Source organism: Lutjanus erythropterus, chromosome 20 (genome assembly GCF_056507025.1).
Source record: "Lutjanus erythropterus isolate fLutEry1 chromosome 20, fLutEry1.hap2, whole genome shotgun sequence".
Taxonomy (NCBI): Eukaryota; Metazoa; Chordata; class Actinopteri; order Lutjaniformes; family Lutjanidae; genus Lutjanus; species Lutjanus erythropterus.
In genome coordinates this window covers 22,933,995-22,958,352 of record NC_139336.1, presented here as the reverse complement: position 1 = coordinate 22,958,352, position 24,358 = coordinate 22,933,995, and the positions used below count along the sequence as shown (strand labels likewise).

Genomic DNA, 24,358 nt, shown 5'->3' with positions numbered 1-24,358 from the left:
AAGGTGTATACCATGATGGTGTTGAGACATTTAATTGCAATATTCCATATATTGTTACATCTCTTTCAGACTAATAAAACTTTAATTGAATAAGAATTAAAGAACTTTTTTCTTCTGTATAATTGAAGATGTGTTGACCACTTCTGTCCACCAGGTGACAGCACACGACACAAATGCGTGTAATCTACCTTGAACGTCAGATGAAGAAGTTAGCACTACATTCAGTACGCTGCTGCCTCTCAGCGTACAGAGCAGCATCCAGTGGACCAGTCCGTCTGTAGAATTATTATATTTTCTTTCACACTAACATTTATTTATTTATACTACAGTGATACGTACTTTAATTTTTTCACAAGGACCTTTTAAGGAAGCCCAAGAGGAACCAGAGGACGTGAGAGGAACAGAGTTTGAACAAACAATCCTTTCGGTCTGCCTCTACTCAGCTTGTTAGCTATTCGCCAAGAGGAGTTATTATCTGCAGTTTGAGGAAACATGAGCTTTTTATTGTGAGTATATTTATATCATGAATGTTATTCTTACCTTGTAAGTTACCTTACGATTCGGAAAATATCAGTGGTGTTAGCGTTACACGGCTAGCTGGCTAGCCATAGCACAACACGGGATAAGACTACTTCCTGGAGTCACCTCCGACTGCTTGATGCGACTCGTGTTGCTTTCTACATATTTTCATGAGCATTAACATCGGCATCGATAGTAGATTATTTGTAGTTTAAGAGTAACAAGTATTATGTTCGGCCTCAAAATCTCATATAAAACTGAAGTAAAACTATAGCTAATTTTACCTGAGAGGGGTGCACAGTCTGGCTTGGATATTTTCTGGTGTGAGCACTTTGTTGCTATGAGCTAATCCAGCCTATTTTTTGACAGAACGCACTCATTAATCTCCAATAACCAAAAACACGGGAACACGATTGTGTCGCAGGTATTTAGCTGCCTACTTACTATAAAAAAGGCAGCTGGTGAATGAAATCAGAGGGAGGACATTAAATGCACCCTCTGCACCAATGTGAGTTTGATTTTAGGCAAATGGAAGAAGAGAGGTCAAATTTAAAAAGCCAACACTCAGCCTCAGGGAAACATTTCTTAGGTTTAATAAGTTAATACGTTTTACTTTAAGTTTGGGTACTTATGACACTCGGGTTTGAACCAGTAATGAAGACAATTTAGGTAGTGCTGCACTTGGACAAAAAAAGTAATTTTAGTAATTTAACAAATATTCGTGTGTAGGGCTGCAACTAAGGATAATTGCTGATTAACCTGTAGATTATTATCTCGATTAATCGATCAGTTGTTTGTTCTATAAAATGTCAGGAAATGATGTAAAATGTCAATCAGTCTTTCCCAAAGGCCAAGAGGACGTCCTCAAATGTCTTGTTTTGTTCACAAACCAAAAATGTTCCATTTACTGTCATAGAGGAATAAAATATTCATATTTAAGAAGCTTAAATGAGAGCATTGAAACATTTTTCTTCAGAAATACCTCAAACAGATTAATCAATTATCAAAATAGCTGGTGTCGAATAATGGTATAATAGTAGACTATAGTTGAGTTAATAAAAGATGTTTATATTCACAATCACAGTGCCTCGGATTATTCCAGACTGCCAACCTTGGACCTCCATCAGTAGTAAGCTTGACAGTCAGAATTTGTTTTATTTTTACTCAATTTTGAACATATAAAAGTGATGCAAACTTCTGACATATTCCCTCTAAATCTAATTCCTAATTGTTTAATGCTAAGTTGATGAAATGTACATTTCAGCTGAAGGAGAGGCCATGGACAATGTTTAACTTTAAGGGGACAGTTCACCCCAAAGTGAAAAAATATGTAAATCGTTCCTTGAGCCTGTAGCGCTATTTATCCTTGTACTGTTTTGGTGTGAGTTGCAAAGTTTTGAAGATATCAGCCTTAAACATGTCTGCCACAGAACGAGGTTTGTGGATTATCTTGCCCAACTGCGTGATGATTTCTGGAAAGAGACATTGCTGTTTAGTTTTTTCGAATGCATCTTTTATATATATTATTATATAAATATATATTCAAGAGAAGGCAGACATCTAGGGCTGGGTATCGTTAAAAATTACAAGTTCCAGCACCAGCATCCGTACTTTTTACTTCATTCAATATCCACCATGTGCGTTCCTGAAGCACTTCTCCAGCATTTTATGCATTTAGCCTTTTTCTATCAGATGTCACGAGCATTTAGTAGAGCCATACTTTCAAACATTGCGGTGAAATCTTGGCAAGCTGAACTTCCAACTCCATCAATTACACTGTGGCCGACTTCACCACACCACTTGTGGCTGCTGTGGTGGTGGACAAATCATAATCATTAAAATATAAAAATGTTAAATTGAACAATGCTTGCGGTTATTGGCTACCTTAAAGGTATTGAGTACGGATACCCAGCCCTAACAGCCGACATTTCAGCAACTCACACCAAGGTGAGCGTCAGCGGTTCCTTTAATGACCTTTCATTCAACCATTGTTCTGTCACAAGAAGAGAATTACCGCCTGCATATAAAATAAGATATAGAATGGTGATTTTGATGTAGATTGGTTTTAGTAGATGTTAGTGCTCTGATGAAATGAAAAACTGTTTGAGTGTGTGACCTACCATGTTGTGATGACTCTCAAAAATTCTTGTTTAATGGGGCAGTGAGGGATTGAATACAGTACCTCTCCAAATGGCCTCATTATGCACACAGAGAGACATACTGTTCTGGTCCTCCACTCTGGTTATGCCAAACCTATCAAGTCAAAGAGACCTCAGTGCTTTTGTCAGCTTGTTTTTAAAAAACGGTCCTGACTCCTTGTTAGCTGAAGTCCCTCGCCTACCTACAGGGCACCGTGAACTCATGGTTTGTCACCATATCTGTCTACCATCTTATTTATCACGCTGTTTGTCTTCCTCTTTGAAATGTGACTCACAGTGGAGCCCGTTCAGCCAGGACGTTCAAGCCCAGGAAGAATATCCCAGAGGGTTCTCATCAGTACGAGCTGTTGAAACATGCGGAGGCTACGCTAGGAAGTGGAAACCTGCGCATGGCAGTCATGTTGCCCGAGGGTGAAGACTTAAATGAATGGGTCGCAGTCAACAGTAAGCACCAGTCTGACCTTTTTCTCCCCTTTCTTGAGACACCTTCTTACAAGCCTTAATTCCAGAATACTTGGGACATTGTGTAAAACTTAAATACATCACAATGCAATGATTTTAAAATCCTTTTCAACTTGTATTCAATTGAATACAGTACAAACACAAGATATTTAATGTTCAAACTGATAAACATGATTGTGTTTTGTAAATAGAGCTATACTCATTCTGAGTTTCATGCCTGCGACAGGTTTCAGAAATGTTAGGACAGGGGCAACAAAGGATTGTGAAAACTGTGCAATGCTCAAAAAACAGCTGTTTGGATCATCCCACAGGTTAAAAGGCTAATTGCAACAGATGATAGTATCATGAGTGGGTATGAAAGGGGCATCCTCGAAAGATTCAGCCATTCACAAGCATGAATGGGGCAAGATTCACCAAATCATTGTGTTCTGTCTTTATTCATGTTTTTACAATGTTCTGACTTTTTTAGAATTGGGGTTTGAAGGTTCAGATTCCTGGTAGAGTGATTGTGCCTTCACATGCCTTTTTATTTTTATATCTGTCATTCTTCTCTTAGTCTTAATGTTTTCATGCTTCTCAGTAGCTCTGTTCCTGAAATCTCAATTAGTCCACATCAAGAATCAGTTGAGGGTGAACTATCAGGGTGTAAGATCTTGGCATAGCCTCTAAAGACCACGTGCATTCATGCTGGAAAAACCACTGTGAATGTTAAATAGACTTTATTGTCTGTACTCTCTGAGAACCTTGTTTACTCTCCTCCAAATTGAGACAAATGGTCTGGTCGGTAGAAGTTTAATTTCTTCTTGCGTCAGAGTGCCTTTGGGGTTTGAGATGTTCAGTGTCTCGGCAAGCAAGCAGTTGAATTAAATTTTTCGCTTAAGTCCTTTTCCTACAGTTAGACATAAAGTGATTAAGATTTGACCAGTTTTTACACCGGTGTTATTAAGAACACAAAGAAAGGGAGTGAAAGCATCAATAAATTAGTTTTTCTTTGATTTGATTTGACTGTTGCTTTCAGTTGAGTCTCTTGATTTGGTTTGCCTGCATTTCATGGTTCTTCATAGGTTTTTGATGCCTTGAGGAATCCTGTTGGAGCACAAGAAACCAAATAAGATTGACTGTATTCATCTGCTATTATCTACTCTGTTAACTCAACATGTTCAGGCATTTTCTAGCTTTGTTGAGAGATGACTTGGTATGTCATCGTTTAAGTGCTTGTACCCTCCAGTTTCATGAAAGGTTGCTAGAAATATATGGTTGTTAGTCAGTACTGCGTGAGCTGTTTTGACTTGCACAATAAAGGGAAGTTAGAATAACTTCTCCCATCACCAAGTTTATGACTTTCCTCATGATCTCTATTCACGAGAAGCAGGTCACTTCATTTTTTTAGATTCTTTTTTTGGTGTTTTGCTTGTATGGATCATGACACTAGAATGAGAGAGAGGATCATGCCCAGCCAGTATCAAACTGGAAAGGTTATATTGCACAGATCTTAACCACCAGATGGCCAGTGGTGGTTAGTGAGTGAGCAATTCTAGCATTTCATTTGGGGTTTGTACAAACTATTGAAAGAAAAAAAAAATGCTAAATTTCAACTGTCATGTTTTTCAGTGTTGGGAATAAGCTTAAATCGTTTTTTTTTTTTTTTTCAGGCCTAGGGGTATGCACTGAAAAAAAAACCCTTAAAATATGAGGCACATGGGATGCCACAGCAGTTGGCCAGCAGTTTAAAGCCAATTTGCATTCAAAAGTTTGCTCCCTCTGTATATTCAATAGTTCAAACAAAGTAGCCACAAGGGGAGGATGACTTAATAACGTGCATCTATTGCATAAAAATTAGCTGTGTTACTTTTGCAAAACATAAGCACATCATAAAGACAGTGGTCACTGCTAAACTTTGCTTTCCTTTGCTTGGAGATAAAATTAACCATGAATAAATCTTAAGATAAAGACATTTCCAGTTGTTTTAAAATGATGTGAGATCATCAAATTGGAACTTAGCATGGGTAGCGTGGTGCAGCCACAGGCTGTATGTGGCCATGCTGGGTCCCAGCCAGATTTCAATGTTCAGCCTTATTTTTTCGACTGTTTCAGTTTCAGTTGGACTGGTGTCAACAGTGTTTACTCTATTTGGCATTAAAAAAATCGCCATGGTGAGGTTCCCATTGGCCTGGTAGCCCACCAGGCTTGTATTGTAGGGGAAAAACTGCACACTGCTTGGTTTTCAACCTAATTAAAGCAAATACAAACAGCTGGTAAGTTTTTAAAAAAAGTGATAATATACATTAATTGTTGTGGGAATAAGGCAATTAGGAACAATTTGGAAGTGATGATAACAGCTTTGAGAGTCTGGAAATTTCTGGTTTAGTTACTTTCAAAGTGCTTGAAAAGTGCATCTCTGATGTTCTGTAGCTCAGCTGTCTCTTTGCATACACCTCTGTCAGTCTGGACTCTATGAAAATCTGTCATGGTGGTGATGACTTTGACACCTGTCATGGCAATGTGTCGACCAGCTGAGAGCAAGGCAGAGGCGACGATCCTGGTTTATTTATGTCCCCCAACCAGTAATTATGTGTAATTTTTCTGAATCATCTGACATTTTGCTTACTGACTTAGCAAGACAGGAAACAGTTTAATAAGAAAGATTAGTTGGGGTTTTCTGCAAGCATTACATCTAACTTAAACAAGGGCATTTAGCTCCAGAATATGTCATTTTTTAAAGATCCCCTCCACTCAAAATGTGTTTTTCTTATGTTTATGTCCAAAAAAAAATGTCTGGCCTTAACTATACTGCTTGTATCCAAGTAAAGTTTGTCAGTGAAGAGGTGTTTTCATATTCCTCTACTCAAGAGGGACATGTCTGTGCACTTCCCAAAAATCTGAGATTCAAACAGCCCAATCTAGATTTGGTATATAATAAATTCAAAAGCCAAACGCTGCCTAATATGCAAATGCAGGCAAAGAAGCCCGAAACCTCCGACGTAGAGCAGACTTGTCAGTACAGAGAGCAGGAGTTAGCATTAGCTTTGTCAGCCACTGCCAGTTGCAACCTAAAAAGCTAACAAATAACATCACAAATAAAATATAACTATACTTATCATTCAGATACATCTGCCAGTCACCAGTTTGGTACACGACAGACATTTCATCTGAGTCTCGGTCTGACTAAAGCTCAAACATGTACGGCTGCATCTCTCCGGCGTTTCCACTAATGCTAACACTAGCCATCAAGCCAGTCAACATAGCGCAAGCAGCAGTTGTGATGAGACACGAGGCCAGAGGAAGAGAGAGTTAAACCTTTTAAGCCTTTTTTTAACAAAATATTAATCATAGCAGAACATTTTTACAGGCTTTTAAATGTGTCTTGAGGCAAACTTTAAGTTATTATTGAGCGTTTAACTGAATTTTGGACAAAGACATCTTTATTGGAGACTGAATAAACTTAATCAAACTTAAAAGGGAGCTCCTTAAACGGGACCTAACACAACACATATGCCACATCAGCTGTTCAATATGACTTTTTCTTCTGTGAGATTTAGCAAATAGAACACCAACACTAACACTGCCAGTGCTTTAAATGGATCTCTCCAACTGATGGGAAGCCAGAGTTGGCTGTGTGCCCCTGGGAATGAGCGATAACACAATTTGTTGCAGATAACTAGAGTGTGCCCTGGTCTACAGTTTGGACTGAACAGTGAAGTGGGGCGGGTGAAGGGGCTGTGCTGGGGAAACTTGATGCCAGCTATTTTTGCTGGCACACACAGTATTTGGTCTTGTGTATGGTTCATTTAAATATGTTCTCTTTGCTTTTTTCTTTCAGCTGTGGATTTCTTCAACCAGATCAACATGCTGTATGGCACCATCACAGATTTTTGCACAGAGGAAAGCTGTCCAGTCATGTCTGCTGGTCCCAAGTAAGTTTGTAGTCTCATAAAACCAACCCTCAACGCTCATCTTGGCATGTTGAAACTCAGCAGGATGTGAGGTGTGGGTGATGTCAGTGGGACAAAATAATTTGGATCAAGTAGCATGAAATCTGGCAATTTAAATTTAATTAAAGGGATCGTTCAAGCTTTTTAAAGTGGGGTTATCTGAGGTACTTATTCATATTCAGTGTATTACCCACAGTAAATGGTGGCTGGCACACCCCCAGTTTGGAGAGGCAGACAGGAGTACCAGTATGGAAGCTAAGCTAATCTATTGGTGTGGACACGCTTAGCTGCAGAACACATTGTGGCCACCTAAAAAAAAAATCAATGCCAGCTCAAGTGTACATTATATTTAGAATATTTTTCCTGCTTTATCTTGAAACTGAAGAAGTCCATCTATGTTGTCTTCAGAACTGTCAGACTCCTTTGACAAAAACAGCAACTCAGGGGTTGCTTAGTCTCATTCAGTTTCCTGCATGTCTTTGGGATCATAATTACATTCTCAATTAAATTGATCTCATAGACACTCAGTAATCAACTCGATATAGCCTAGTACATATGCATAACAAGACATAACTTCAGGCTACACCAAATACATAAAAAAAGGTCTGTCTAAAGTAATTTATTTGTTTCTGACTCTGGCAAAGTGGGAAAAACGGTAAAATTCCCTCAAACTACTCTATCTCTGGACTATCTCTTTAACCAAATTACACACATTTAAGATACTCTGTGATCTCCCTTTGATGACTCCCTTTCACTTCCTTTCACTGAGCCTCCCCCTGGGAGGCCCTTGTTCTACTCTGTTTTAGACCGCTTAGTCCAGGGGTCTGCAGCCTTTACTCTCAAAAGAGCCATTTTTGGCTGCAAGTATTAAATTTTCTCTTTTCCTCAGAGTCTTTTCTTTTTTTGGATTTGACATTCAGAGCTAATCTACGGAGACTGAAGACTAGCCACTAAAATTTAGAGGGAAAACCAAACCTCTGTAGGGTTGAAAGGGTTCATGTGAGAGCACAGGCACTGAATATGAAACCAGAAATTTGCTTTGTTGTACATTAAATTATGTCAGTGGTGAATGAGTATGAATTTAGATGGGCAGTGCCTGACCAGGATCTCTGTTAAATCGAAACACTGCTCTGTTAAATTACATTTGCTGGGAGCTATCACTCAGTGTGCACATCTGTTGTCTGACTGAGATGGAATCCATAATATTTTCAAAATAAAATGTTTTTCATCTGTATTTCCTGTAGGTATGAGTACCACTGGGCTGATGGAACCAACATCAAGAAGCCGATCAAATGCTCTGCTCCCAAGTATATCGATTACCTCATGACCTGGGTGCAAGACCAGCTTGATGATGAGACGCTTTTCCCTTCAAAGATTGGTACGCTTTGTGTCTTTTTTCTCTGTCCTGTCAAAGCCGTCTTTTCTGTGTGTGGGTTTGATGTGTTTCTATGGTTTCTGTTAGTGCTCAGCTCTTTCATACACCTGCTGATTGTGCAGTGATTAGATGTCTAATGATGGAGAAAAAGGGCTCTGCAGCCCACAGAAGTCTTATCACTAAAAAGCAAACACCTTTTGTGTTTTCGGCGAAATTCAACTGCCATGCAAAATGAGTGGATGTTAAAACTAATAAAATGCAAATTGCACTAGATAAAGGGGACTTAGAGGCTTCATTTTCACCATGCAATTAAGGTTGAAGCTGTGTGATGTGGAAAAAAAAGAAATTTGTAAGGAGAGAGACATTACACAAGTGGATAGATCACTGGGGAGATCATCTGAGGTGTCAGCAGATGGAAATATTGTCTGTTTGCTTAGTTACAAATTCAGTCACATTTCACAGATGCATCCAGGTGTATTTTCTCTGGTTAACAAAATAGAGAGTTAGAATTAACATACATACCAGCACAGTTCTCAGCTTCCCAACTAGCAGGGGCTTGTGCTGTTTAGGGTGGAGCCTTAATAGAGTTGGATGGCAGCCAGCCCAAATAAATGTCTCATCTACCCCTCAGTACATCTGCATGGAGGGAGCCAATGACTAAAGGTGCTCACCTGGAGTGATCGAATTAGGGCTGAGTGAATTGACTAACATTGCATTTGTGTCCTTAGAGGAAGTGATACTTTACAAAAACATATTAAGGAAGCAATATGGAATGATTGCAAGTCCAAAAATGACTACTGCAGGCCAAAGACCTAGACAGTATATTATATAGGTTGAAGTACTATTTAATATACCGTCTATGGCTGAAGCAAGTTGTTACCCGCACCCCCTCATCCCCTGACTTGGGGAAGCTCAGGCAGGGCCGCAGGAGCGCTGCAGGATCGCAAGATGAGTGCAGCATTATATATTGACAATAACAAGCAAGGAGGAGTCCTACACTGTAAGTTCATCAGCTGTTTATAACCACCAGTTGTCTGTCAATGTACAGTTAAGCCTGTTATCCTGGAAACAAAAACCCACTGCTCTGAAAATATACACTCCAGAGCTGGAGTTCAGTGACTGCCTCATTGCCTGCCAGACTCCAGTAACATCACTTTAACCATTATAAACATCTACTCCTTATAAAAGATTATTAATGATTTCTTCCGACGATAAACAAACACACTGATTTAATTTGAACTCTAATTAACGTGAAACAGACGGACACTAACAGTCATTCCAGCCCGGAATGGAAATTTCAAGGGAAGACACAGCAGTTATAGTGTTGATGTTAGAGAAGCAAGTAACAGCAATGACTAATTGATTAATAATAATACAACAAAACAAACAGATTGATCAGCTATAAAAAAAGAATAGTAATTTTGAGGAAATAGATGTTCATTTTGTATTGGGGGACCTTAAAGCATCTCACCATCTTCAGCAAAACATGCACCAAAAAGCACTATCCCCTAACATATAAATGGTTAAGATTCCTGGGTTTCTTATCCAAATAAACAAAGTATTTAGAAGAGTGTGCCATGTGCATGTCCAGCCTTGTGTTGTGGCTTTAATCTAGAACTCCTTGTCCTGTCTGTCACCCCCTCATTTTGAATAATTGATGTTGACTTGTACTGTATGTACTGTATCTCCCTGTTCACGGTAGGAAGAAGCTCTCCACCAGTCTTCTGTACTCCCCAAATGTTCACCGAATCATAAGAGAACCGCACAACACATCTGAGGACATGTAGAGAGCTGTGCTGTTGTAATGCCATTAGAATTTTCCACCTACAGATGAACCCTCGACACGTTCTGTGCTGCTGTCATGATTGTTTGCACTTGGTATAAATCGTGCTCTGACCTGCCTGGGAAGACATTTGCAATCCAGAGAACATGCTGTAGCTGCATCTGCCTTCATTCCTCTGAGCTTTTGGGGCTTATTGAGATTAACCGTGGCAATGGAGAGATAAAAAGGAAAAAAAAAGATTATGAGTGAACTTTTTATGTGTCTGTCAGTCCTCCCAGTGCATTCTTGTATTTAAAGGTCCAGTGTGTGAGATTTAAGATAAACTATTGACAGAATATGGCAGAAATGGACTATAATATTTAAAGGTTTGTTTCCATTAGTGTGTAATCACCTGAAAATAAGAAACCAACATATTTTTATGCAAATGTTGAAGGATTGCAGCAGAAAAAGTTGATGACCAAAATTCAACTCAACTTCCTAAGTTCTGCAAGAAAAAACAGGTTTTTATGCTTACTTGAGGTGCTTTTTGCATTTTTCAAAAAAGACTTAATGCACATAATGTGGTGGGAGCACTTTTTCTGAAGTTTTTCATTTAACTCACATGACTGATCAGCCGTTTCAGTCTCCTCATTGCTCCATTTTCACTCTGCACAGATCTCTGAACAGACATGCCATATTTCAATTGTGTTTTCTTCACTGTTTTTCATGGTTTAAGGTTTGACAGCCGCTCTTAATTACATCATCTTGTGTCCTTAATGTTGTAAATCCAGGGCTTTTCAGCGTAGTGTTACTTAGTCCCATTTCTGATCATTAAAAAAAATCTGAGGACCACCTTCTGAAATTAATGAGGGTAAAAACATAACATAGCAAGAAAAGGAGCAATTTCATTTGACTGGATTTACCACATTCAACACGTGCTTTTGGGTCAGCATCACTGCCCCTTTGTTATGAATCCAAATTTAATGTATTCAGTGTCATATTTCCTCACCACACACTTTTGAGATTTTACTGCTGCAGGATTGTCTCCCACATCACTTTTGTGTTTTAAAAACTAAATCCATTTCGTGTTACTGTGCCAGAGGGAACATTAGCTAGCTACAGTCACAAAACACATTTGTCTCTACCTGATGATGTGTTGTGATTAATGTGGTGGTTTTCAGATGTAACTGGTCGTTGAAATTGTGCATTTTAATTTGACGTTTTTATTTTATGTGACTTCTTGAGCACATTTAACTAGCTTTGCAAATTAAAATATTTTTAGTGTAACCATTTGGCATTACCACTGCCTTTGCAGCCCACTAGATGAGACCCAGCAGCGAATGGCTGGTATAGTGGGGTTTTTTTAGCTCAAGAATTGGCACCACCAACTGTTAATCTTGATGACCCAACTCCTAATAATCGCATAACAGCAGCGGATGGAAACAAGCATTCATTTGCATTTTCTTTTGCCGATTTACTTGGAAATTTGGCACGGGTATTGGCTTCTCCTATTTGGGCTGGCTGCCATACAACTCTATTATGGCTCCACACTAAACGGCACAAGCCTCTGCTAGTTGGGAAGCTGAGAACTGTTGCTATAAAATTTGCCACACATTTGGATGGAAACACAGTTACTGTCTGTATTATATGTATGTTTTATGAGAATTTGTTTTGTTCCCAAGGTGTCCCCTTTAAGCGAAACTTTATGTCAGTGGCGAAGACCATCCTGAAGCGCCTGTTCAGAGTCTACGCTCACATCTACCACCAGCACTTTGACTCTGTCATGCAGCTGCAAGAGGAGGCCCACCTCAACACATCGTTCAAACACTTCATCTTTTTTGTTCAGGTAAATATTCTCTGGCCCTGTTGTTGACTTCTGTGAGTTTTTCACTTAAGTTATACATATATTAACAACTGTTTGATATGATGATATATTTAATGACAATATACAAATATAGAGAAAAATGTCTATCGTTAGATATTTCCCTTGATTGTTTTTCTTGACTCAGAGAGAGTTGTGTCTAGAAGGGAACCCCAGAGCTGTGAAATCCCAGAAGAGTTTTGGAAATCAAGGGTTCCCTTCTAGAAATGACTGAGAGAAATGCGTTGGAAAATCAATTTGTGGTGGCCCATGACTACTACCTATATCGTGATATATATTGTTATTGTTACCCATATTGTAATAGAAAATTTTGTCCATATCACACAGCCCTCCTCCAGTGGATAATCTGATATTTTCTCCTTTTCCTTTGTCTCGTTCAGGAGTTCAACCTCATCGACAGGAAAGAGCTGGTCCCACTTCAGGAGCTGATCGAAAAACTGACAACCAAGGATAGATAAACAGCAATGTAATCCTTATTTTATTGGTCTTCTAGTTTTTGCACAGATACCCACCCCACCCTGGCTGTATGTATGCAGTATATACTATATTTCCATTTGGGGAAATGTTTTTAATAAGGCCAGGAAGAAGGAAGGGTCTTGATAGGTTTAAAGGCACCAGGACTAATGCAATCAGGGATTACACACTTAATTGAACAAACCACAGATTAACATATTGGAGAAGATGGTTTTTAGCTGTATGGAAAGATCCCCAGTATTGAGTCAGGGCTGACATTTAGGAGAATATAGACATATGTTCATTAGTTTTCTATGACACTGCACAGATTTTTTTTTTTGGGTTATTTCACTTTGATTTATGGCAACAGGACAGGAGGCGTTCCCATGCTCTTACTAGATTCCCATTTCTAACTCACCCGCAGGGAAGCAAAGTTGCTGTATCATAATAGGAGGGCTTTGTTGGTGTCACGGCGAGAATTTAAGCCAGCCTTTAAGCCAGTTTAACGGCAGTAGCTAGTTATTTTATTCATTAATCTACATAGAAGGATCTAGGTTGCGGTCTACTGCTGTAATAGCCCACATCTGTCAATACAAAAGAACCCTAAGTGCCTAGCATGGCTCATAATTGCCCTATATCAACAGTGAGGACTGTAAGATGATAACGGCCATATACCACTAACTTGATTGACAAAACATTAAATTTTCCAACCCCCCTTCCCTTTAAGTTTTAGTGCTTCTTAATTCCCTCTTACATCCCTTTTTCTATTTGTGCCGTAACATGGTTCGAACCTAATTTTTCTCTTTGAAACTATCCTGCTCACCAAACTTATCCTCAGTTAGTTAGAAAGTCTCTTTAACAAATTACGTGTTCTGTGCAGGTTATGATAAATGAATGTGTTGAAGGACATAGAAGTGAGGTTAGAATATTGTTATGTTGTAGCAGGGACTGAAAATTAACTGAACTTTTAGCATTTTCTAGTGACATGTTCCTATGTACTAGTCCCCCACCCCCCAAAAAAAACGTAAGTAGAAACACAGTTTTAGGAAAAGTCTCCAAGGGATCTAAAACCTTAGAGGGATTATTTGAAGAGGGGTTGTATGAGGTACTCAATAGTGAATGTACTGACTACAGTAGAGGGCTAACGACATGCCCCCACTTTGGAGAAGCAGAGAGGAGGACTAGAGCTGGGTAACAAACTTTTATGGCACCAACCGAACACCAGAGTAATTTTCATCAGTGTCAGGGAGCAAATATGCATGCAGCATGCATGTGTCAAGATCTAATGCTGGTGATTTGCTGTGTGACATTCCATGTTGTAGACTAAGTCCTGCTTGATAGCTAGCCAGTGCAGCTAACCTGTTAGCTCGACGCACCACACCCCCACGCATCGTCTGCAGGCCACTGTAGGGGATCGATAACTTGGAGCTGAGGGAGAGAGCGTTTCTGACAGCTAACATGGTGTTGTTAAAGACCAACAGGTAAAAGTAGAGGAATACACATGACGTTGACTGTCAGACTTTGAGCTAGCTGCTCTTTAAGACAGAGAAGGTAATTGGATTTGGTAAACTACTGTTTCTTATTAATGTTCCTTTTGACAGTTATTTATCTTTTGTACTTAGCTTTATACTGTGCAGATATTACACTAGTTTCTTCATTTTAGTCCAGTTATCCAGGTCAAGTACAGTGTGCAGAGTAAAAACAGCTTCCTGTGAAGTGATTAATTGTACTATAATGTGTAATCTGATTCTGTTTCTGTTGGAATGGATTCAGTAAAATTTGTATTGAAAAAAGTATTGTTCAGGAATCGACATTGAAGTCAAGGTAGTGGTATCGGTACATAATTCTGTGGACAGGGTCAGTAACAAAATGACAGTCAAGTTTAAGTGATGAAAATATCTATACCAATATTGCTTTTTTCAGACAGCCTTTTCTAACAGGAAACTGCCGTAGGTCAAATATTGCTCTCTCCAAACACACCAGACTCATTTGGTGAAAACAGTCAGAACATGGAAGTTGCTGTTGATCGGTTAGCTTGTTTGTGGTATTGTCTAACCTTGTGAAACACAGGTGTCACACAATAACACAGACAAACTAACTGATCCCCAAAGACGTAAACAAGCAACTCCTGTGTTCTGTGAGGTTAATTCTTTTCTTTTTTTTATTTTTGGTGGCTGTCTTAGCTTAGCCATCTACATGATAGTCCTGCTGCTTCCCCAAACTAGGTGCATGCTGACCGCCATCCACTATAGGTTATACACTGACTATGGATATGTACCTCATACAACCCCACTGCAAATAAGCCAAAATATCCCTTTAAATTGTATATAATTGTTTGCAAATAGAAGTAGAGACCTGTGTTTAAAGTCAGAACCTCCGCTGTCTAAAAATACAAGCATTTTGAATTGGATTAACGCTGCATCATCCCTTGTTTATCTCCCGAGCCATAAAGCACTTTGAACAATTTTCCTGACCTCTCTCTCGCCTGAATGTTTCTTCTGCATAGACTGTGCTTTGTGAGAAGCTGTGTCATGTGACTGATCATATAGTTTGTTTCCTCCCTCTTATTTCCCCAAATGAATGTTGAATTGCTTAACCTCCGCTGCAATTGGCTAGTGATAAGGCACATGTGAGATTTTCTTATGTTTTTTTTGTATGGTCTGACTTGTTTGTCGCTGTGCTTCAAACAGCAGATGCATGAACCCTTCCCCAATCTCAAAGTGTAGTTTACTATGCAATGATTGACACGAAACACTAAAAGGGTTATTGGCTCATTCATACTTTATCCAATGTTAATTTTACTTTATAGTGCTTAAATTCTGGTGTATGATAGAAATAGAGTTGCCTCTCTTTCAGGTTTGGTTTCAAAAACAGTGACATGAACATTTTATATATCTTCTTTGTCCGAGAAGTGTAATACTTCAATGCACACATGTAAATACTGAGGGTTAGACCTGTCTTAAAAATAATTTTCAGCGAGCATGGAGTGGTAGCTTTTGGTTTGAAGAATGCATTGAGTCTTTTTAGAGGCTGCTTCCCCCCTTCCCCTTATTTGGATATTAAAATATTTGTTTGTTTTAATCGTTGAGTATCTTTTTTCCACTTCCTTAGCTAGCTATTATGAATGTTACTGCTCACCAGATATCTGAAAATGTAATAGAGAATCAGTCATCCTGAAAGCATCTCATCCTTATGAAATGCCCATAACATAGCCTATTGCCTACAGTTTTTCCTCCTCGACTGTAATAATTGATGAAATGTTTGTAAATAATGGCTTGGTGGGGGTTTTCAATGCTACTGAATTGATTTATGCTGTTTACAAGGCAAATAAAGGTGGTCTTGACTCTTTGAATCAGTTGTTTGTTTGGTCTGAAGCATTAGTTGTTGGAAGTAACTAAGTACATTTACTTTATTTTAAGAAGAGAATCAATAATTATGAAGTGGTTGTACTTCATTATTGCATTTCCATTTTAGGCTACTTTACACTGCTCCTTTGCCACATTTCAAGGAAATGTACTTTTACTTCACTACATTTACTTAATGGGTATAATTTGTTTTAACAAAATATAGAATTAGTTCAGAAAATATGATGCGCTGTTACAGATTGACCTGCCTCAAAATATATAAAACAGAACAAATTAGATCCTGTTCAACCAGCTGTTGACAGTACTTTTACCTAAACAACATTGTCGATGCAGTACTTGTATTTGTGGTAGAGTATTAGGTACTACTTTTACTTTGTTATAAGTTAAATCAGGGGTGTCAAAGGGTCCAATCCAGGCCAATGTATGACTTTGCAAAGTGCAAAAAATGCTAAAGCAGTCATAAATTCAGTATACAGTAATAAAAACTTATTGTGGTCATATCTGAAAATATTGTAAATGTGAAGCTTCGGTGCAAAATAATCTGTATCTGACTTCTATCTGAAAACAAAATTGGTTGAACCCTGTTGCTAAGAAACTGCCAAAAGTATTGATTTGCACATGGTTTGTAAGGCAGGAGATAATTTCACCGTCTCCCTCAGTAGCTTCCATGTTTTCCATTTTGGTGGTGCCAGAATTACTTTGCAGGAGTGGAAATGTCTAAATTAAAAGAATTTCTAGTTCTTGACAAGTTGTTTGAATCATAAAGAAGTTAAAAAACAACTTTTTGTTGTAAAATATATAGTTTGTGCATTTGTAGACGCACTGTGATCTGTATATTGTAATGCACATGTAATGAAGAGGAGGGGGATTTGCAAGTTTTGTTATATACTGGTTATTATTTTATTCAGTGGGTTTTACTGGTCTGGCCCACTTGAGATCAAATTGAGCTGTATGTGATCCATTAACTAAAATGAGTGTGACACACCTGGCTTACACATTAATACATAACATAAGTATAAGGCAAACTTTGAGTGTTGAAACATGTTGCTGCCAAAACTGACATACTTTCACTTGTTGTGGAGTTTTAAATACTTCTTTCTCCTGGAGGAGCAGCTGCAGCCGGGGTTGCCAGGTCTGTGTGACAAAATCAGCCGAGGAGAGCATCGTGTTTGTGTTTGTTTATGTGGGCAAGCGTGTGACTTGTTTCGGCTCCGTGTGCTAGTTTTTTTTTGGTTGTTGTTGTTTTCTCTCGTTTTGCCTTCAATTTTAAGGTACACACAAATAGCGTCGCCAAGTTCCGCGGAAAAAAACGCAAACCTGGCAACCCTGACTGCAGCTGCTTCCGGGGCGGAAACACATCTGTGCAAACCGCTTCTTCCTGACGTCTGTTACCGCCAAACTTTAAACAACAACAAGCAGCAGCTGCAGCAGCACCAGCTCTGATTAACAAGAAGCACTTATATTTATTGGCTTTAAAATATGCCTTCTATTCCGAAGAGGCCCTGTCCTGATCCACTGGACAAGTCCATGAACGAGTCCCTGAACGACTCGATGGAGAAAAGGATAAAGCGGATATCAATCGAGGGAAATATTGGTGAGTGGAGAGCTCATACTTCACCAACGAACAACCTTAAAACCTTAACCACAAGCTAATGTGATTGGCAGGTGGTGCATGTGAGAGTTTTCTATGTTTTGATTGTGATTTCAGACGGCGATTGCTTTTAAATGATCGATAATCTTTGCATTAAAATCTTGCCGCCAATTGCCAAACTTCTGTTACTGCCTCCATTGTCGAAACTACTGGCTAATAGCTGATATACCTGCACGGTGTTTTCTAGATGTTTTATTGGATGTGACTGAACTTGCCTCTCTTGCATCCTTTGTGTTCAGCGGCGGGTAAATCCACGTTTGTCCGCCTTTTGGAGCAGGAAAGCGGGGACTGGGAGGTTGTACCAGAGCCCATCGCCAGGTGGTGCAATGTGCAAACAAAAGGCAGTGAATTTGAGGTACTCGCATACAGTTCATGCAATTTCAAATAATGGTCCTAATTTATCCTTTTACAGACACAAAAATGCATTGAAATGCTGCGTCAGCTCAAGGAGGCAAAACGATGTTTATCAACTGCATCCTAGTCAATAAATCCTAAATCTCTTTGTGTACTTTGGTGCTTCAGAGGAACAAGATCCTCCAATCCTCTGCACACTCATTCAACATGCTAAGATAACTGGGAGAGTGTTCATCTGTATTTAGAGTGCAGCTGCCATCTGTCCATATATCTGCACTGGTCACTGGTCACCACACACCCAGAGCAACAGATGGTCCCGCTCTGGACAGATGAACATGCCATCACTGGGGGGGCAAACCTCTCTAACCTCCCTCCTCGCCCTCAGGCTCATTTCCACTGGTTCAGCATGCCCATATATATGTGTCAGGGCTGCAACTGATTATTTTTACCATCACTTAATCAGCAATCAAAAATTTAGTCTTTAAAATGTCAGAAAGTTGTGAAAAATGTTCATCACAATTTCATAAAGCCCAGAGTAACATCATCAAATTACTACTTTTGCCCAAGCAACAGTCCAAAACCCAAAGACTCCAAATTTACTGTCATCAATAATAAAGAAAAGCAGCAAATCCTCACATTTAAAAATCTGGAACCAGCAAATGTTCATCTGCACTTAAAAAAAGAAATGACTGAAACGAATAGTTTGGGATTCATTTTTTTGATCAGCTAGTCTTTACATGTTATTATTATTATATGTAGGAAAGATTGAGGTACTCCCTTTATTTATTTGAGCTAGTACTGTACTGTACATTTCACTTCAAAGCAGATTCTCTTGTGTTACACATGCATAGTCTCAAAATTGGGGATAAATCATTGGGTTTTTTTTTAGCAGACTGGAACTGTCAGTTATTTTCATTACTGACTGATCTGTTGGTAAATTTCCTCAATTTTATTATTTGGTGTTTAAAGTATTAGAAAACAGGGAAAGATGTCCATAGAAACTTTGCAGAGTGCAAATAGAAGGATGCATATTATTCTTTGTCCCAAAACACAGATATATGTAGTTTACTGTAATTAAAACCAAAGCAGGTATTTACATTTGAGGAGCTGGAATCAGAATTTTGGCATTTTCTTCATAAATGACATAAGATTCATAGATTATTTTGACAGATATTAGGACTGTCATATGATTTACGACTAGTAGGAATTATGAAAAACGATTAATGATGACTTGACATTTGTTTGGGTCAATACCAAACAAGATGTTTTGTTTTATCTGGTAGAGAACATTTGTAGATCTGCACATCACTGTCATGTTTCTTCCTCTGTGATTTGGATATTGCACTTTGTCATATTTCAATAATACTTGCCTTAACTGTGCAGCCATATATATTGGGGATGAGTCAAAATGACCATCATGAATTTGCAGTACACAAATAGAAATATGTATATTATTTACAGTGTAAAGTTAGAGCCAAAATCACATAGCTGCTCTGTCAGTGCATTTATAAACTCTGCAAAATGATACTGTATATTGCAGCATTACACACTGTAGTACAGTGTAAAGTGATAGCAGGGGAGTATTCTCAGTATGTACAACTGTTGAGTCCTCTAATGAGGCTCCCTGCTGCAGTCATGCGCCCTCTGGTGATCGTGGCGCAGATAACAGTTCAACAGATTCACTTATGGAGCTCATCACACGGAACTGAAGGATATTTGGAAAAATGAATGTGTAAGTTTGCCTTTTTATATTGACTGAGTGCCTCGATCTTTGGTCTTGGATATTGTTGTTTTATCATCTCAAGCTCAAGATAAAAATGTAAATTATCTCACTGCTGCATTCATAGAGGAAAAAAAATGCACTATAGGTAAGAAGATATGACTGAAATGACATAAGGAGTTTAAGGCTGCAACAATTTGTAGATTGAAAAGAAAAAAAGATCGGCAACACTTTAAATTTTTAACTGTTCAGTAATTTCTACAACAAAAATTCCAAACATCTGGTTGCAACTTCTTCAATGTGAGGATTTATACAATAGAAATAAATTTAGGCCAGAGAGATTCTTGCTCATAACTACGCACTTGCATATGGATCCATATGCATCATGGCTTTCTCATGTGTCCTGCATCTGCTTAGAGTGATGGTCCTCAGAAATTAATGCACAAATGGGTGGTTAAAAAAGAAAACTGTCAATATAAGCATATCTCAAGCCTAGGGGTTGTGGTTGGCTGAATAATATAAACAATTTGAATTAATTTACCTTGTGTGGAAATGGATTAAAAATCTTTTTCTTACATTTTTCAAAATAAATGTAATCAATTATAAAAATCTTCACTTGCATTTAACATGTCAGTTAAGATAAAAATGATTATAATGTCAGCTACGAGTTTGACATACTGTTCCTAAACCATAGCCACTGCAAATTAAAAATGACCACCAGATTTTACTAATGTGGTGAATCTATAAATACTTCAACTGTACACTTGCACACTTGATGTATAGATTATTGATCCCACTGCAGAGTCAGTTGACTTTATACAGTTTTATCCATTATGTCGTAGGAGCTGACCACGTCTCAGAGGAGTGGAGGCAACGTGTTGCAGATGATGTACGAGAAACCAGAGCGGTGGGCCTACACCTTCCAGAGCTACGCCTGCATCAGCCGGGTACGAGCTCAGATCAGGTCGGCCAATGGGAAGCTCCGAGAGGCTGAGAATCCTGTGCAGTTCTTCGAACGCTCCATCTATAGTGACAGGTATTAACAAATGTCAAAAATATATATATATATATATATGAAAAATAAATGATGCAGATACTTTTTGTCATGAATTTAGCAATACTCATAGGGATTAGAAAATTACATGACACATACCGGCCATTAATAAGAAACAAAAGCAAATGTTAGTCAAATTAAAAAAATAAACTGTTTGCTAGTAAGTGTAAAAAAAAGTCTATTTTACAGAAATATTAGACCTCTAATAAAAGTGATATAAAAAATGAATAAATATCTTATTTTTATTCAGCCTCTGTACAATGTTTGAAGAGGTTATTTGTGTTACTGCTGTGTGGCTCCTCTGTTCTTTTTCTCACAAATAGTGCATCTTGTTGCAGCAACACACATTTTTTTTATTTATATAATTCTATATATCTTTTTATCTATCTATTTATGATCTATTATCTGCTATTTTATATGCAAAATTTCATTAGTCAGGAAAAACAAGATGCATTCAAGGATGCTGCAGCATCCAAGACTTCAAAGTAGGCTGAACTGTAATGTTTTTGAATGCAGTCAGAACTAAATGTGTCAGAATGTTTTAAAAGATGACAGCAGTCATGTGAAGAGGCCAACGGAGCCAAAATAGTGATATCATCCTGTATTAAAAAAAAAAAAAAAAATTAAAGCTGAAAGTGTTTGTTGATGAATTCCCCTCCCGTGTCTCAGGTACATCTTTGCAGCCAACCTGTACGAGAGCGAGTGTCTGAATGAGACAGAGTGGTCTGTGTACCAGGACTGGCACGGCTGGCTGCACAACCAGTTTGGCAAGAACATCGAGCTGGACGGTATCATCTACCTCAGAGCTTCACCAGAGGTCCCAGTCTCCTTCACCTCATTTACTACATTATTATTCAACAGGGGTGGAAGTAATTAATTACGGATACTCAAATTATTGTAATTAAGTAGTTCTTTGGGGTACTTGTACCTTTATGAGTAGATTCTCAAGTCTGTACTTTTACTTGTGCTTAAGTATTCATTATGCCATGTAACCTACTTAGTTACTTTTAAAATCGAGTACTGAGTGCAATTTGAATTAATATCCAGACCTTTTATCAGCATTTTTTGTAGCCAATAAAGTGATTTGATAGCAAAAAAGCCAATGAAAACCAGGACATGTAAAACAAAACAAAACAAAGTATGTTCATGACTGATCTTTAATTGATTTTTCATTAAGAATTTAACCAGTTAAAAATGTATTCATGGATTTTTAATCAATAGTTTTGGCAGTAACTGCACCTCATCTAGCTTTATTTTGTCTGCTGGAGACATTTGGTGACTAAGGAAATAAAAACTTGAAATGAGAGGGAAAAAAAAAAAAAAAGAATACTTGTTTTGTATCAAATCAGTCATTAATGATTAATTGATTGTTAGTATTTTAACTATTGATAAAGCAAAACACAAAATTTAGAGCTTTAGTCTGGAGAGGTGATGGTAACATCATCGGATAAAAGTAACTAATACTCTGAGTAGTTTTTTTTGATGAATACTTCGTACTTTTACTTGAGTATTTTTCTAACCCCAGTACTTTTACTTGTAACTGAGTAATATTTTAGCAATGTAATAGTACTTGTACTTGAGTACAGATTTTCAGTACTCTTTCCACCACTGTTATTCAATGCCAATTGACCATAAGAAAAAAAAAAATTAAATGAGACTTAACAAAGATGTTAATCATTTGTTGTTGTTGTTGTTGTTGTTGTTGTTGTTGTTGTTGTGTGTAGAGATGTTTAGAGCGGTTGCACCTGAGAGGCAGAGAAGAAGAGCAGGACATCCCTCTGGAGTATCTGGAGAAACTCCACTTCAAACACGAGAGCTGGCTGCAGCACAAGACCATGACGTGAGCACACACAGACCTTTGTGTCAGTTCGATTTGGACAACAGATGTGTTTGTATTACAGAAGAAAGGAGTGTTAGTTATCTGACTGAGCGTGGCCGTCAGACAAAGCCCCCATTAATGCAACAACCTGAGGACAAGGAAGAGGTTAAAACAGTTTTGGGTGCATGTGATCTGCATCTGTCACAGTGACGCGTTTATGAAACGAATAAAGCTTAAAAAGATGAGACCTCCGTCGCTTTGAGGGGGGAAAAAAACTTGAGCAACATGAAAAAAGCTGTTGTTTCCTGGATGTGGCTTGTTAAGCATCATTAACCGTGTGTCCCCTCTGGTCCACAGCATGGAGTTTGAGTATCTCAGTGATGTGCCCGTCTTAACCATAGATGTGAATGAAGACTTTAAGGGGAACAAAACCAAGAGTGCTGACATGATTGAGAAGGTGAGTGATGGTGATGGATGGAAAATTAGACTTTTAGGACCTGGACTGAAACAAATTGATTAATCTGACAATTATTTTCACAATATAAAAAATGTCATCACTATTTCCCAGAGCACAAAGTTACATCTTAAAATGGCTTTTTTTTCTTTTGTGCAAAGACTCTTCATTTACTGTTATAAATGACAAAGAAAAGTGGCAAATCTTCACATTTAAGAAACCGGAACCAGTAAATGTTTGACATTTTTGCTTTAAAAATGAAGCAATCAATTTTCAAAATAGTTGGTAATTAATATTCTTTCAATTGTCTAATCATTGCACTTTATGTAGGACTGAATAATTGACAAAAAGTACTTTAACACTGGGATTTTTGCAATAAGGCCAATTTGAATAAAGGGCTAAAGTGAAGAATTTGACTTGATTACTAATAAAAATATGAAATCTCATCTGTTGCAGCTGACTTTTTTTTGCACAAACACACTGTTGAACCTTTAAAACATTTCTATACTTTGCTATTTAAGAAAAAACAGGCTGAAATCAAGTATTTAAAATGTGTTTTTTCGGAGTGGGGGGCGTATGAACTGCTGAGTGTCACCTCTGAGATAATGGCGCACACACACCCTGGTTTCACCTCATGGAAATGAGGCCTGAGGAGCTGCTTGTGTTGCAGTTTAATGTTGATGGTAAATACAGGAGCTTTGTTAAGAGATTTCATTCCCAGGAAATGGATGCAGTTCCGCCCACGATGCTTTGCACATATTACATAAACCCAACTTGTTTTTCAGTTGGTGTCATCCAGGATAGAAGTTGGACCGAAACAGATAAAATAAATGACTGTCATGGTGTTAGTGTTTGCTAACAGCTTGTGTGTTGTGGTTCTTTTTCCAGGTGAAAGAGTTCCTGAGCACGTTGTGAAAATCACTGTCAAATATAATCGGTGCTCACAGGAGGAAGAAGGGGATGCGGTATTATGTTTTTAACATGCTCTAATGCCTCAACAATGACGATTCCTTTTCTGTATAATCAAAAATTATCTGGCCTGTAGAGTTTTAAAAACTTTTATTACTGTTTGCTGTTGTGTATTTATATTTTGTGTGCAAATGAGAATTCATGTCGAGTGGTCCGTAAACAAATGACAATAAACTTGAAATACTTGAAATCATTTGGAGTGTCTTGATGTCTGTTATGTACCACGGCTGCTTTAAAAATGAGTCCTGAGAAGAAAGCAGTGGTGGAAAGTTACTAAGTTCATTTACTTAAGTACTACTTGAGTATTTCCATTTCATGCAACTTCATACTTTTATTCCACTTTTTGTCAGAGGGAAATATTGTAGTTTTTTTTTTTTTATCCCACTACAGACTTTCAGATTGCAGATTTTGTCCAGTAAAACTACTTT

General features: G+C 38.1%; 2 protein-coding genes across 2 annotated transcripts; both read left to right on the top strand.

Annotated features, from left to right (window-relative positions):
• The first annotated feature begins 201 nt into the window (after positions 1 to 201).
• On the top strand, positions 202 to 13,649 carry LOC146308521 (MOB kinase activator 1B). The gene is made up of 6 exons (XM_084745904.1): positions 202 to 506; positions 2,956 to 3,122; positions 6,961 to 7,054; positions 8,317 to 8,450; positions 11,892 to 12,055; positions 12,472 to 13,649. The coding sequence occupies exons 1-6, from the start codon at positions 493 to 495 to the stop codon at positions 12,547 to 12,549; spliced, it is 651 nt and encodes a 216-aa protein (XP_084602030.1). The 5' UTR covers positions 202 to 492; the 3' UTR covers positions 12,550 to 13,649.
• A 3,679-nt stretch (positions 13,650 to 17,328) lies between these two features.
• On the top strand, positions 17,329 to 24,123 carry dck (deoxycytidine kinase). The gene is made up of 7 exons (XM_084746337.1): positions 17,329 to 17,503; positions 17,800 to 17,915; positions 20,477 to 20,670; positions 21,358 to 21,505; positions 22,413 to 22,528; positions 22,865 to 22,964; positions 23,850 to 24,123. Exons 1-7 carry the CDS (start codon positions 17,389 to 17,391, stop codon positions 23,874 to 23,876), a joined length of 816 nt encoding a protein of 271 aa, XP_084602463.1. The 5' UTR covers positions 17,329 to 17,388; the 3' UTR covers positions 23,877 to 24,123.
• The last annotated feature ends 235 nt before the right edge of the window (positions 24,124 to 24,358 follow it).